We start from the raw sequence: 13,733 nt of genomic DNA on the forward strand, positions 1-13,733 counted from the left end.
CACTTGCATGTGGCTAGAAAGTTCCTCCTAATTTCGTTATACCATGTATGCGACTGCCTGCGGGCGAACAAAACAGACAGTGGAATTTCTACCTGTGGAGTTCTTGTTCTTGGCAAGCTGGCTAGGTGATGGGTTCAAGTGTAATTCCAGACAATATCCACATATAACTGACTCAGCAGTGCAGCATTGAGAGAGCATTGCACTGTCAGAGGTGTGCTGCCTTTTCAGTTGAGACATTGAACTAGGGCCCGGTCTGTTCTCTGAGGTGACCAAAGCCGAGAGCTCAATCAATAACATTACAGCTTCTGCCCATTCATTAGCTTTCCACTGAATGGAATGTCGACACTTTTGGAAATCAATTGCTAAAATGTACCACTAAACCCAAAGGATGCTCATTGTAATTCTTTCAACAAAATTTGAGTAAGTTTTATTTGGCATGATTAAAGATCGGAGATTTAATTGCAACCCATCTTTCCTGTGCGTTTCATGTTGAGTATGAATCACGGTAGCACAGTGGGTAGCACTGTTGCTTCGCTGCTCCAGGGTCCCAGGTTCGATTCCTGACATGGGTCATTGTCCGTGTGGAGTCTGCATGTTCTCCACGTGTCTGCGTAGGAGAGATTTCCTCCTACAGATTAATTTAAGTGAAAAAGAAATGCGATGAGATGGTAGGTGAGTGTTAATATCATTGGAGTAGTGATCAAGAGGTCCAGGCTACTATGGGGACATGGGTTCAAATAGTGACTATAGAAGTCCTACAGTGCTGAAGGGGGCCATTTGGCCCATTGAGTTTACACTGACCCTCTGAAAGAGCACTCGAGCGAAGCTCACTGCCCTGCCCTCTCCCCATAAGCCCACCTCACCTCAACATCTTCGAACTGTGGGAGCGAACCTGGAGCACCATCCAGGCGAAACCCACGCAGACATGGAAAGAATGCAAATTCCAGTCACCCAAGGCCGGAATGGAACCCTGATCCCTGTTGCTGTGAGGCAGCAGTGATAACCATTGTGTGGCCCACGTTTAAATTAAATTAATAAATCTGAAATTATAAGCTCGTCACAGTAATGGTGAGCATAAAATTATCGTTGATTGTTGTAAATGCACTGCTGTAAATCTCAGTCCTGTCCGTCGTCCACTGGAACTGTGGGCGAGACGGTGAATTTGACAGACAAGCAAAAGGCCCGTTGGGCATGGATATCCAGTCCTGGGGTGGACGGGACTGGAAAATTGCACCAAAATTTTCTTTTAGAGAAGGAAATCTGCCATCCTTACACGTTCTGGCCTGCAGCAATGTGGTTGCCCTTAGCTGCCCACTGAAGTGGCCAAACAAGCTCAAGGACAATGAGGGGAATGCTGGCGCGGTGATGCCCATATCATGCGCAAATATTTATTTTAAATAAAAGTTCTTCAGTGGCTGCAAACCCTTTTGGGACGTTTTGAGCTGGTGAGGGTTGCTATGGAAATGCAAGTCTTCCGCTGGATTTTTTTGGACAGCAGTACCTGCCTCTGGCCATAGGGGGAGCCCGTTGTGCTGCAGCCAGGTGGCGTACCGCCGGTCCTGCAGGTGGCGCTGCAGTGGGAGGACAGCGGGCGCATTGCCGCGGCTGGGCTTCTCTTGGCCACTTGAGACCGCTTCCAGGAGTTTGACACCGGCTCGGTGGTTGGGGGGTGCGATGTCGGCGGCGCTGCTGAGGAAGGGGCTGGACCTGCTGAGCGCCGATGTGAGAGGTAGCAGTTTACCAACTTCTCCCTCCCCCAAACCCGCGGTCGCGGCTACATATCAAAACCGCGGCCCGTTCTCGCCGCCGAGTGAGACCGGGAGCGGCCATTCCGACCTCACAATGCAGGGGGCGCCAAGTGGCGGGCTGTCTGAGATTAGCGGCTGTAGCGCCCCCTGTCGGCCAAGAGCGCCCCCTGTCTGTCTGGGGTTAGCGGCTGTAGCGCCCCCTGTCGGCCACTGTCTGGGGTTAGCGGCTGTAGCGCCCCCTGTCGGCCATTAGCACCTATAGCGCCCCCTGTCTGTCTGGGGTTAGCGGCTGTAGCGCCCCCTGTCGGCCATTAGCACCTATAGCGCCCACTGTCTGGGGTTAGCGGCTGTAGCGCCCCCTGTCGGCCTGTCTGATTAGCGGCTGCAGCGGCCTTGTCTGTGATTAGCGGCTGCGGCGCCCCCTGCCGGTCTGTCTGGGATTAGCGGCTGCGGTGCCCCATGTCGGCCTATCTGGTATTAGCGGCTGCATCGCTCCCTGTTGACCTGTGTGAGATGAGCGGCAGCAGTGCCCCCTGTCGGCCTGTCTGAGATTAGCACCTGTAGCGCCCCCTGTCGGCCTGTCTGAGATTACCGGCTGCAGCGCCCCCTGTCGGCCTGCCTGAGTTTAGTGGCTGCAGCGCCCCCAGTCGGCCTATCTGGGATTAGCGGCTGCATCGCTCCCTGTTGGCCTGTCTGAGATTAGCGCCCTCTGTCGGCCAGTCTGAGATGAGCGGCAGCAGTGCCCCCGTCATCCTGTCTGAGATTAGCAGCTGCAGTGCCCCCTGTTGCCCTGTCTGAGATTAGCAGCTGCAGCGCCCCCTGTCTGAGATTAGCAGCTGCAGCGCCCCCTGTCTGGGATTAGCAGCTGCAGCGCCCCCTGTCTGAGATTAGCACCTGCAGCGCCCCCTGTCACCCTGCTTGAGATTAGCATCTGCAGCGCCCCCGTCTGCCTGTCTGAGATTAGCAGCTGCAGCGCCCCCTGTCGCCCTGTTTAAGATTAGCAGCTGCAGCGCCCCCTGCCGCCCTGTCTGAGATTAGCAGCTGCAGCCCCCTGTCGCCCTGTCTGAGATTAGCAGCTGCAGCCCCCTGTCGCCCTGTCTGAGATTAGCAGCTGCAGCCCCCTGTCGCCCTGTCTGAGATTAGCAGCAGCAGAACCCACTGACATCCTGAGATTGGCAGCATCCGACATTAATCCCAAACTCATTTCCTTTTCAAAGGCAAAATTCTAGTGAAAGCTCATCAATTGGAGGAGGCGGTGGCCTAGTGGTATTGTCACTGGACTAATAAACCAGAGGCCCAGGAAAATGCTGTGGGGACTCGTGTTCAAATCTCGCCAAAGCAGATGGTTCAATTTGAAAAGTGGCCATGAAACCATTGCCAATTGTTATTAAAACCCATCTGGTTCACTAATGTCCCCAGGGAAGGAAATCTGCCGTCCTTGCCTGGTCTGGCCTACATGTGACTCCAGACCCGCAGCAATGTGGTTGACTCTTAACTGCCCCCTCAAGGGCAATTAGGGATGGGCAATGGATGGGCACGTCCCATGAACGAATAAAAGAAAATCCCAACACCACCGTAGTGGGTTGGATTTCAAACAATGACGAGACAAGAGTACAGGAATGAAATAGAGAATCTGGTGAACTGGTGCGATAACAATCTCTCCCTCAATGTCAACAAAGCGAAGGAGATTGTCATTGACTTCAGGAAGCGTAGTGTCTACATCAATGGGAACGAAGAAGAAAGGGTCGAGAGCTTCAAGTTTTTAGGTGTACAGATCACCAACAACCTGTCCTGGTCCCCCATGCCGACACCATAGTTAAGAAAGCCCACCAACAACTCTACTGTCTCAGAAGGCTAAGGAAATTTGGCATGTCAGCTACGATCCTCACCAACTTCTACAGATGCACCATAGAAAGCATTCTTTCTGGTTGTATCACAGCTTGGTATGGAGCCTGCTCTGCCCAAGACCGCAGGAAACTACAAAAGGTTGTGAATGTAGCCCAGTCCATCACGCAAACCAGCCTCCCATCCATTGACTCTATCTATAATTCCCGCTGCCTCAGAAAGGCAGCCAGCATAATTAAGGACCCCACGCACCCCGGACATACTCTCTTCCACCTTCTTCCGTCAGGAAAAAGATGCCAAACTTTGAGGTCACGTACCAACCAACTCAAGAACAGCTTCTTCCCTACTCCCATCAGACTTTTGAATGAACCTACCTTGTATTAAGTTGATCTTTTCTCTGCACTTTGCATTAACTGTAACATATTCTGCAGTCTCTCCTTCCTTCCCTATGTACGGTATGCATTGTTTGTACAGCATGCAAGAAAGAATACTTTTCACTGTACACTAATAGATGTGACAATAATAAATCAAATTAAATCAAAAAAAATTGCAAAACTCCTAATTCTGATTCTCTCTCTACAGACCTATTGAGTATTTCCACCATTTTCTGTTTCAATCTCATTATAGAGAATCATAATAATGTACAGCACTTTAGGAGAACATACAGTCCGTCCTGTGTGAGAGTTGGTGCTGCCAGCCCAGGACGGTGAAATTGGGGTGGGGGGGGGCTATTGCCAATGTTTGAGGCACCCTCAGTGCTCCTCCACCTGCGCTGCCCTCCTAACCTGTCAACTCTGCATTGGGAATACAGTCCTAGCACTCCAACCCTGCCTCCCAGATCTCCCGGCATGTCCCTAGTGATCCCCCCAGAGAGGGGTGAGGGGCACGGGGGCAGACACGCATCCCAATTTGAGAACCATTGATCGAGGCCGTAGCAGCCGCTCTGGGCTATGGGGTGGTGTTTGCTGTCACAGTTGGTCCTGGCCATGCTCGTGCTCTGACAGTGAAAATCGGTAGCGGTTTTACTGCAGAGAGCTGGTGGTCCAGCCCACCCTCCCCCACTCCCGCTTTCTTTCTTCGCCCAGTTTGAGGCTGGGAATTTGGTCGGCCTGCTTGTGCTCTGCTGCCGGTTGAAAAGCGACTAACACCTTCCCATTGCTTTGACAGACAAAGGGGAGAGCGGGAAGAGGGTGACTCCAGGACTCTCGAAGGGGGCGAAGAAGCGATTGGAGAGAATTCAGCGCCAAGGCAAGAAGAACAAGGCGACTGTCAAAGACAAAGTATTTAAATCAGCGCTGGGTAAGTGGCACGGCTGTGGCAGACTTGAGTTTCCCTGCGGGCTGGTGTACTTTCAATTACTGAGAGCCTGTCGAGAGTTACGGGAGCAAGGGAGGCCATTCAGCCCCTCAAGCCTGCTCTGCCATTCAGTAAGATCATAGCTGATCTATCCTTGGCCTCTTTCCTGCTGACGCCCTCACCCCACCCCACCTGGCCCGTGACTTCCCAATAGCCCAAAAATCTACCTCGCCCTTCAATGACTCAACCTCCACTGGCCACTTGGGTAGAGAATTCCGAATGACCCTCTGAGAGGCGTGATTCCTCCTCATCTCTGCCTTGAACGGGCGATGCCTTGTCCTGAAACTGTGCCTCCTAGTTCTGGATGCCTTCTCGGAAGGCAAACCTCCTTTTGGCATCGACCCTGTCAATCTCCCTCAGAATTGTGTATGTTTGAAGAGGAACTCCTCTCGTTCTGCTAAACTCCGATGAGTCTTGGCCCAAGCTGCTCGCTCAATCTTTCCTCGTATGTCAGCCCCTCCCATCCCAACAGTCCCATGACTCTTCCCTGAACTGCCTCCAATCCGAGTCTGTCCTTCCATAAATACGGAATCCAAATCTGCATGCAGGACTCTACATGGTTCCCACCAACGCCCTGCACAGTTGTAGCCACTCTATATGATCAGGAGGAGGCTGATCTAATCGATGGTGTGCGTTTAATATTTTGTTTAAGTGTCTAATTTTGGGAAAGTATTTTTGTTTCTATTATTTTTCTTTGTTGCCGTAAAGGTGCGAAAGTGGTCACGCTCTGCATTCTTGTAAAACACGATGTGAAGTTTATTTTGCTCGTCAAGGCGAGCACTCTGCTGACGTCACTGCATATCGCATGACGCTTAACCACGTCTTCCCTGATGCATAACTTCGACCTCTGATGGTTTCAGGATTGCTACAGACTCCAGATCAGATTCACTTTCGCCCCCACAGCCCAAAGATGTGCAGGCTAGGTGGATTGGCCACGCTAAAATTGCCCCTTAATTGGAAAAAAATGAATTGGCTACTCTAAATTTTTTTTTACAAATCCTAGCTAGTAATTGTAGTGATGTGTTGAGGACGCGTAATGGAAATCCCAAGATGATTGAGGAACACAGTAGTCTGTGAAAAGTGGAAGGCTAGATTACATCGAGCTTGTAGGAAGAGGGTGATTAAGACCGATCACATTTTTGGCCCCATGTATCACAGAAACAGAAAATAGAAGCAGGAGGAGGCCATTCGGCCCTTCGAACCTGCTCCAACATTCATTATGGTCATGGCTGACCATCCAACTCAATAACCTAATCCCGTTTTCGCCCCAAGTGCTATATCTAACTGCTTCTTGAAAGCATGCTATGTTTTGGCCTCAACTACTTCCTGTGGCCATGCTAAATTGCTCCTTAATTGGAAAAAAAGAATTGCACACTCTAAATTTATTTTATTTTAAATATAGCAATGCTATTAAAAGCAGCTTCGCTGTTGACCTCAAATACACCTCGTGCCAATGAGTGACATACTCTTTTTTAAAAAAATTTAGAGTACCCAATTTATTTTTCCAATTAAGGGGCAATTTAGCGTGGCCAATCCACCTCACCTGAGCATCTTTGGGTTGTGGGAGTGAAACCCACGCAGACACGGGGAGAATATGCAAACTCCACACGGACAGTGACCCAGGGCCGGGATTCAAACCCGGGTCCTCAGCGCCGTAGTTCCAGTGCTAACCACTGCGCCACCTTGCTGCCCTGTGAGTGACACCACTCTTTGGGAAAAGACATTTTTCCTGAACTTCCCTTTGGATTTATTGCTGACTCAGCACATTGATCATACTTAAGTGGCAGCATCTCAGCCTCTCTCTTATCCAACCAATCATAACATAGAACAGTACAGCACAGAACAGGCCCTTCGGCCCTCGATGTTGTGCCGAGCAATGATCACCCTACTCAAACCCACGTATCCACCCTATACCCGTAACCCAACAACCCCCCTTTAACCTTACTTTTTAGGACACTACGGGCAATTTAGCACGACTAATCCACCTAACCGTTCTTAACAACTTTCTTAAAGACCTCTCGCAGATCGGTCTTCCTTTTTTTGGAGAAAAAAGATCTTTACTAATCGGTGTCCATGGTAGTTATACTCGGTCTGTGAGCTGATGAACATTTGGTTACCTCCACAGATGAGTACTGGAAGAAAAAGGCAGCAGATCACACTGAGGAAAATCTGCAGTATATGCTCGGTTCCAAGTTCCTGACCGAGGACAGTGTTACCCAAAAGGTGCGTGATTCTAACCTGCCAGTTACTCGCCGTTTTACGTCTGCAAATCGAAGTCGCGTACCACAGAAAGCCTTGAATTTGTGAATGTAATCTGACCCTGAAGCTGTATTTGTCACAGCAGGAGAGAGGACCAAACTCTTCAAGGGTGTGTCAGCCACAGTTCCGTGTGTCAGCGCCCCCGCTTCGGAGTCTCACTGCCGAGACGTGAGCACAAAATGCGGGCTGAGGAAGTGCTACACTGTCGGAGGTGCTGCCCTTTGCATGGGGCATTAAACCGAGGTCCAGTCTGCCCTCTCGTCTGGCTGTAAAGTATCCCGTGGCGCTATTCTCCTCAGTGTCCTGGCCAACATTCGTCCCTTAACCAAAATCATTAAAACAGATCGTGTGCTCAATTAAAAGCAAGAGAGAAGAACCTGCATCTATGTAGCACCTTCCAGTGCCACATGATGACCCGATTCAAGGGCAGCAGGGTGGCGCAGTGGTTAGCACTGCCTGCCTCACGGCGCCGAGGTCCCACGTTCGCTCCCGGCTCTGGGTCACTGTCCGTGTGGAGTTTGCACATTCTCCCTGTGTTTGCGTGAGTTTCGCCCCCACAACCCAAAGATGTGCAGGGTAGGTGGATTGGCCGCGCTAAGTTGCCCCTTAATTGGAAAAATGAATTGGGTACTCCAAATTAATATTTAAAAAAAGATGGGAAACACGACAGCCAATATGTGCACAGCAAGCTCCCACAGACAGAAAACATGATAATAACCGGATAAGGGGCTGTTTAGATAAGGGGCTGTTTAGCACACTGGGCTAAATCGCTGGATTTTAAAGCAGACCAAGGCAGGCCAGCAGCACGGTTCAATTCCCGTAACAGCCTCCCCGAACAGGCGCCGGAATGTGGCGACTAGGGGCTTTTCACAGTAACTTCATTTGAAGCCTACTCGTGAGAATAAGCCATTTTCATTTCATTTCATGATCTGACTTTATGCTGTTGGTTAAGGAACAAACATTGACCAGGATACTGGGCAAAAGGCCCCATCTCTGTCCCTTGACTAAAACCTTCGGGACATGGGACTAATTAGATAGATGACTCACATGGCCTTCTCTCTAAACCACGTACCTCTGTGATTCCATGAAGGGCGTTGTATAACTACAAACTCTTCTTCAGCCCAGCCGCAGGCAGACAGGGAAAGCCGATGTGAACGTGTCTTCCAATGTAAAATTATCGTCGTGGGTTTTTTTTTTCCTTATATTTAGGTTTTGGCATACAACCAGGGAAGGAAGGCAAAGGATCGCCCAGAGACAGAGGAGGCGAAGAAGGAAGAGAAGAGCGTATTCACGGAGAGCGAATTCAGGAAGTTTGAGAGGGAGTATTTTGGGGCGCCCTAACCTGGGTGGAAAGTTGACATTTTGGTGGAACGAGCGGACCGGCTGGATTCGATTGTGAAGCGGAGATCTCATCACAAGCCCTGTAAGGAACACCTAATTACCCCAACTGTAAAGACTGTGCTTGGGGTCCGTTCTTCTGTGTGAAAGAGGGGAAGAGAGAGGGACGGAGGAATGAACGTCTCACTGTCCCCCAGATCAAAACCAGCCGACAGACACTTGTCAGTGCCGAGTAAACGTTAAAACCCATCATTTGTTGTACCTCGGCGATACAGTGCAAATATTTCCAGTTTGTATAAACATTGCTTTGTGCAAGATCACTTTGACTAATTTCTCTTTTTTTTAAATAAATTTGGAGTACCCAATTATTTTTTTTTTCAATTAAGGGACAGTTTAGAACATTACAGCGCAGTAATGTTGCGCCGACCTGTGAAACCACTCTAAAGCCCATCTACACTATTCCCTTATCATCCATATGTTTATCCAATGACCATTTAAATGCCCTTAATGTTGGCGAGTCCACTACTGTTGCAGGCAGGGCATTCCACGCCCTTACTACTCTCTGAGTAAAGAACCTACCTCTGATATCTGTCCTATATCTACCCTCAATTTAAAGCTATGTCCCCTCGTGCTGGACATCACCATCCGAGGAAAAAGGCTCTCAATGTCCACCCTATCTAATCCTCTGATTATCTTGTATGCCTCAATTAAGTCACCTCTTAACCTTCTTCTCTCTAATGAAAACAGACTTAAGTCCCTCAACCTTTCCTCATAAGATCTTCCCTCCATACCAGGCAACATCCTGGTAAATCTCCTCTGCAAAGCATCACAGCCTGGTATGGCAACTGCTCGGCCCAAGAAATTTCAGAGAGTCGTGAACGCAGCCCAGTCCATCACACAAACCTGCCTCCCATCCATTGACTCCATCTACACCTCCCGCTGCCTGGGGAAAGCGGGCAGCATAATCAAAGACCCCTCCCACCCAGCTTACTCACTCTTCCAACTTCTTCCATCGGGCAGGAGATACAGAAGTCTGAGAACACGCATGAACAGATTCAAAAACAGCTTCTTCCCCGCTGTCACCAGACTCCTAAACCACCCTCTCATGGACTGACCGCATCAACACTACACCCCTGTATGCTTCACCCGATGCTGGTGTTTATAGTGTGGCCAATCCACCTACCCTGCACATCTTTGGGTTGTGAGGGTGAAACCGACGCAGACCTGGGGAGAATGTGCAAACTCCACACGGACAGTGACCCAGGGCCAGGATTCGAACCCGGGTCCTCAGCACCGCAGTCCCAGTGCTAGCCACTGCGCCACATGCCGCCCTCACTTTGACTAATTTCTAAGATCATTAACTTGCGCCAATACTTGTGTAACTTTCGGCCGCCCTGGTGACCCGACAATCCTGTTCATTATTCAGGCTTATTCCTGAAGAATGGCCAAGAGTGGGATGAGGTAAAGACAAAGACGGGAGCTATCAGAGAATTTACAGTGCAGAAGGAGGCCATATGGCCCATCTTGGAAAGAGCACCCCACTTAAATCCATGCCTCCACCCTATCCCAGTAACCCCACCCAACCTTTTTGGACACTAAGGGCAAGTTATCACGGCCAATCCACCTAACCTGCACATCTTTGAACTGGATACCCACGCAGACACGGGGAGAACGTGCAAACTCCACGCAGACTGTGACCCAAGCCAGGAATCGAACCTGGGACCCTGGCGCTGTAAAGCAACTGTGCTAACCAGTGTGCTACTCTGCTGCCTATGGTGGGGGCGTACTCATTGCCCAACCCAGACCACCCCCGTCCCCACTTCCCAGTGTCTTTTTTACAGTAAGAGTGAAGTTCCGGAAACATCGGCCCTTCTTCTCTCTTATCCTGAAGATTTCACCTGCTTCTGACACCTCACACAAGGACGGAAACCATGGTTAATTTCACCCCCACGGTCCCTCTCACCGCCGCCACCTGGGGTTTGGGAGGTCTGTTCCTTGGCCGTTGTCCCTGCTGAACAGTCACCCAGAGTGCAGCTAGCTCCGCACAGATTTATCCCGAGACCTTCCCATTTGGAATATCACAGTGTCACTCCCAAACAGACATTCCCTTCAGCTCAGCGCCACTCGCCCATCGGCCCCCATCAGAGGAGGATCCTTCGGAAGTGCAACAAAGGCCTGAGTTGCCTGTTGAGAAACACTTTGCTGCTAACCTCCCCCACCCAGCAGCCGGTGACTCCCATTGCAAAGTTCCACAAGTGCTCCCCCCCCCCCTCCACACCCAGCACATCTGGACAGCTCGGTGCCAGCAGCAGGAGTGATATCCATCATAGTGCCACCATTGCGCTGCCAGCAATATTTCCAATGTGTGAGTGTTGCCATAACTTGGCACCTGAGAGTGCGTCTGGCAGCCACCATCACACGTGACGGACCTGTACTCTATTCCAATGTTACAAAGCTCAGAGCAGTTTCTCCCCGGTACAACCTGACCTCACGGGTCTGCCGTATCGCAGTGTGCAGCACGGCTGCCTCTGAAAACACACCGTTCTGGCTTCTAAGTCCCACTGCAGGACCTGTGCACCAAGGTCCAGGCTGGCACGCCGGTGCAGCTCAGAGGGAGTACTGAACTGCTGGCGGTGCCGTCTTTCAGATGTGTTAAAACGGAGGCCCCGTCTGCACATGAAATGAAATGAAACGAAAATCACTTATTGTCACGAGTAGGCTTCAATGAAGTTACTGTGAAAAGCCCCTAGTCGCCGCATTCCGGCGCCTGTCCGGGGAGGCTGGTACGGGAATCGAGCCGTGCTGCTGGCCTGCTTGGTCTGCTTTAAAAGCCAGCGATTTAGCCTGGTGAGCTAAACCAGACCCACATGTGGGTAAATATAAAAGATCCCACGGCGCTACCTCGAAGAGAAGGAGGAGAGTCTGATATTTACCACTCCCATCAACATCACAAAAGAACAGATTAGCTGGTCGTCGCCTTGCTGTTTGACTGTAAACTGGCCGCCGTGTTCCCTACGTCACAAAAGTGGCTCCCTCCAAAAGTACTTAGAACATAGAACAGTACAGCACAGAACAGGCCCTTCGGCCCTCGATGTTGTGCCGAGCCATAATCACCCTACTCAAACCTACGTATCCACCCTATACCCGTAACCCAACAACCCCCCTTAACCTTACTTTATTAGTAAGAAGTCTTACAACACCAGGTTAAAGTCCAACAGGTTTGTTTCAAACACGAGCTTTCGGAGCACGGCTCCTTCTTCAGGTGAAGACCTGAAGAAGGAGCCGTGCTCCGAAAGCTCGTGTTTGAAACAAACCTGTTGGACTTTAACCTGGTGTTGTAAGACTTCTTACTGTGCTCACCCCAGTCCAACGCCGGCATCTCCACATCATGGTTACTTTATTAGGACACTATGGGCAATTTAGCATGGCCAATCCACCTAACCCGCACATCTTTGGACTGTGGGAGGTAACCGGAGCACCCGGAGGAAACCCACGCAGACACGGGGAGGACGTGCAGACTCCGCACAGACAGTGACCCAGCCGGGAATCGAACCTGGGACCCTGGAGCTGTGAAGCATTTATGCTAACCACCATGAAACCGCGCTGCCCGTACTTAATTGTCTGCGAAGCACTTTGACTTGTTCGGTGGCCAGGAAAAGCACTGTACACATACAAGTCTTTCTTCCTGCACTATTTTGTACTTGTATGTAGCGAGCTAAGGGACCGGTTTAGCTGAGTGTGTTTGTGATGCGGAGCGAGGCCAGCAGCGGGGGTTCAATTCCCCGTATCGGCTGAGGTTATTGGTGAAGGCCCCGCCTTCTCTACCTTGCCCCTCGGGTTAAATCACCGCCAGTCAGCTCTCCCCCCGTCATGGGGGAAAGCAGCCTATGGTCATCTGGGACTATGGCGACGTAACTTTTTTTTTGGGGGGGGGGTGATCTGGAATGAACGAATTGAGCGTGGGACAATAGTGACTTCCAAAAGGGAATTGAATAAATAACCGCAGCTCCTGGGCTGTGCCGTATTATTATTCTATGATTACAGATTAGGAAATCCATTCAGTTTGAAGGTGGTTTGTTGTTGAGTAATGCTTGTCAGATTACCTCGGCCAACCTGCCAGCAGAGAGCAGTATCATTCTGCCTCTTGGTGAGGCAGCACAGGCTGGGGAATGCCAAGGGCAGCCTCCATCTTGTGACGTGCAGCGGCCATTTTGTAGATTATTACTGCTCGGTTGTTTGAAACCGCTGAACCGGGGGCCCAGCCCCTACACATAACGTGGCCACCGACCCTTTCCCTTCACGCATCGCCTTTCGGGTTGCCAGTCATTTCGAGGGGCGTTAGATTAATCTGCAGAACATAGTTGGAAGCAGCCTGGGCCTCAAATCGTAGGGACGTCAGCAAATCTTTTTTTTTTAGATTACTTGTTAAATAAACTAATTTAAGAATACTGGACATTGTCCAGGGAGGCGGGGGTGAAAGACTGTTTTACTGAGAGTCTCCAGACTGCGCAGTGGGTTAGCCCTGCTGCCTCACGGCGCCGAGGTCCCAGGTTCGATCCCGACTCTGGGTCACTGTCCGTGTGGAGTTCGCACATTCTCCCCGTGTTTGCGTGGTTTTCGCCCCCACAATCCAAAGATGTGCAGGGTAGGTCGATTGGCCACGCTAAATTGCCCCTTAATTGGAAAAATATAATTGGGTACTCTAAATTTATTTTAAAAAGAATTGTCAGACTAGGTAATCGCAATGTAGGCTGCGCTTTGGTGCCAATATTGAGGGAGAGCTGCACTGTCAGAGGTGCTGTCTTCGGATGAGATTCCAGCCTGTAACTTGACTCATAGAATCATAGAATTTACAGTGCAGAAGGAGGCCATTCGACCCATCGAGTCTGCACCGGCCCTTGGAAAGAGCACCCTACCCAAGCCCACACCTCCACCCAAAACTCAGTAACCCCACCTAACCTTTTTGGACCCGGGAAGCTCAACGAGCTTCCGGATGCCCTATCCCGCGGGACATGCGCCAGCGTGCAGATTGACCGATTGAAAGTCATCCGATGAGTTGTCCGAGCGCGGAGATGCAGGTCGGGGCCGTGGATCGCATGTGGCGGGCGGCGAGGAAGATGGCATCAAAGATGGCGGCCCCCATGAGTCGCACGTGGCTGGCCGCGTGGTGGAGGTTTGCCAAGATGG

At 50.7% G+C, this 13,733-nt stretch overlaps 1 protein-coding gene across 1 annotated transcript; it reads left to right on the plus strand.

The window, feature by feature from the left end:
• The first annotated feature begins 1,583 nt into the window (after positions 1-1,583).
• rps19bp1 (ribosomal protein S19 binding protein 1) lies at positions 1,584-8,866 on the plus strand. Its single transcript, XM_038783443.1, has 4 exons — positions 1,584-1,729; positions 4,761-4,892; positions 7,075-7,172; positions 8,418-8,866. Exons 1-4 carry the CDS (start codon positions 1,675-1,677, stop codon positions 8,547-8,549), a joined length of 417 nt encoding a protein of 138 aa, XP_038639371.1. The 5' UTR covers positions 1,584-1,674; the 3' UTR covers positions 8,550-8,866.
• The last annotated feature ends 4,867 nt before the right edge of the window (positions 8,867-13,733 follow it).

The sequence above is a fragment of the Scyliorhinus canicula genome, chromosome 23 (assembly GCF_902713615.1).
Source record: "Scyliorhinus canicula chromosome 23, sScyCan1.1, whole genome shotgun sequence".
Lineage (NCBI taxonomy): Eukaryota > Metazoa > Chordata > Chondrichthyes > Carcharhiniformes > Scyliorhinidae > Scyliorhinus > Scyliorhinus canicula.

Bases quoted from the DNA above. Each gene is read 5' to 3' on its own strand.
- rps19bp1 (XM_038783443.1), top strand. From the start codon at position 1,675: ATGTCGGCGGCGCTGCTGAGGAAGGGGCTGGACCTGCTGAGCGCCGAT. The intron at 4,893-7,074 runs GTAAGTGGCACG...TTACCTCCACAG, and splicing joins AGTATTTAAATCAGCGCTGG to ATGAGTACTGGAAGAAAAAG. The intron at 7,173-8,417 runs GTGCGTGATTCT...CCTTATATTTAG, and splicing joins AGGACAGTGTTACCCAAAAG to GTTTTGGCATACAACCAGGG.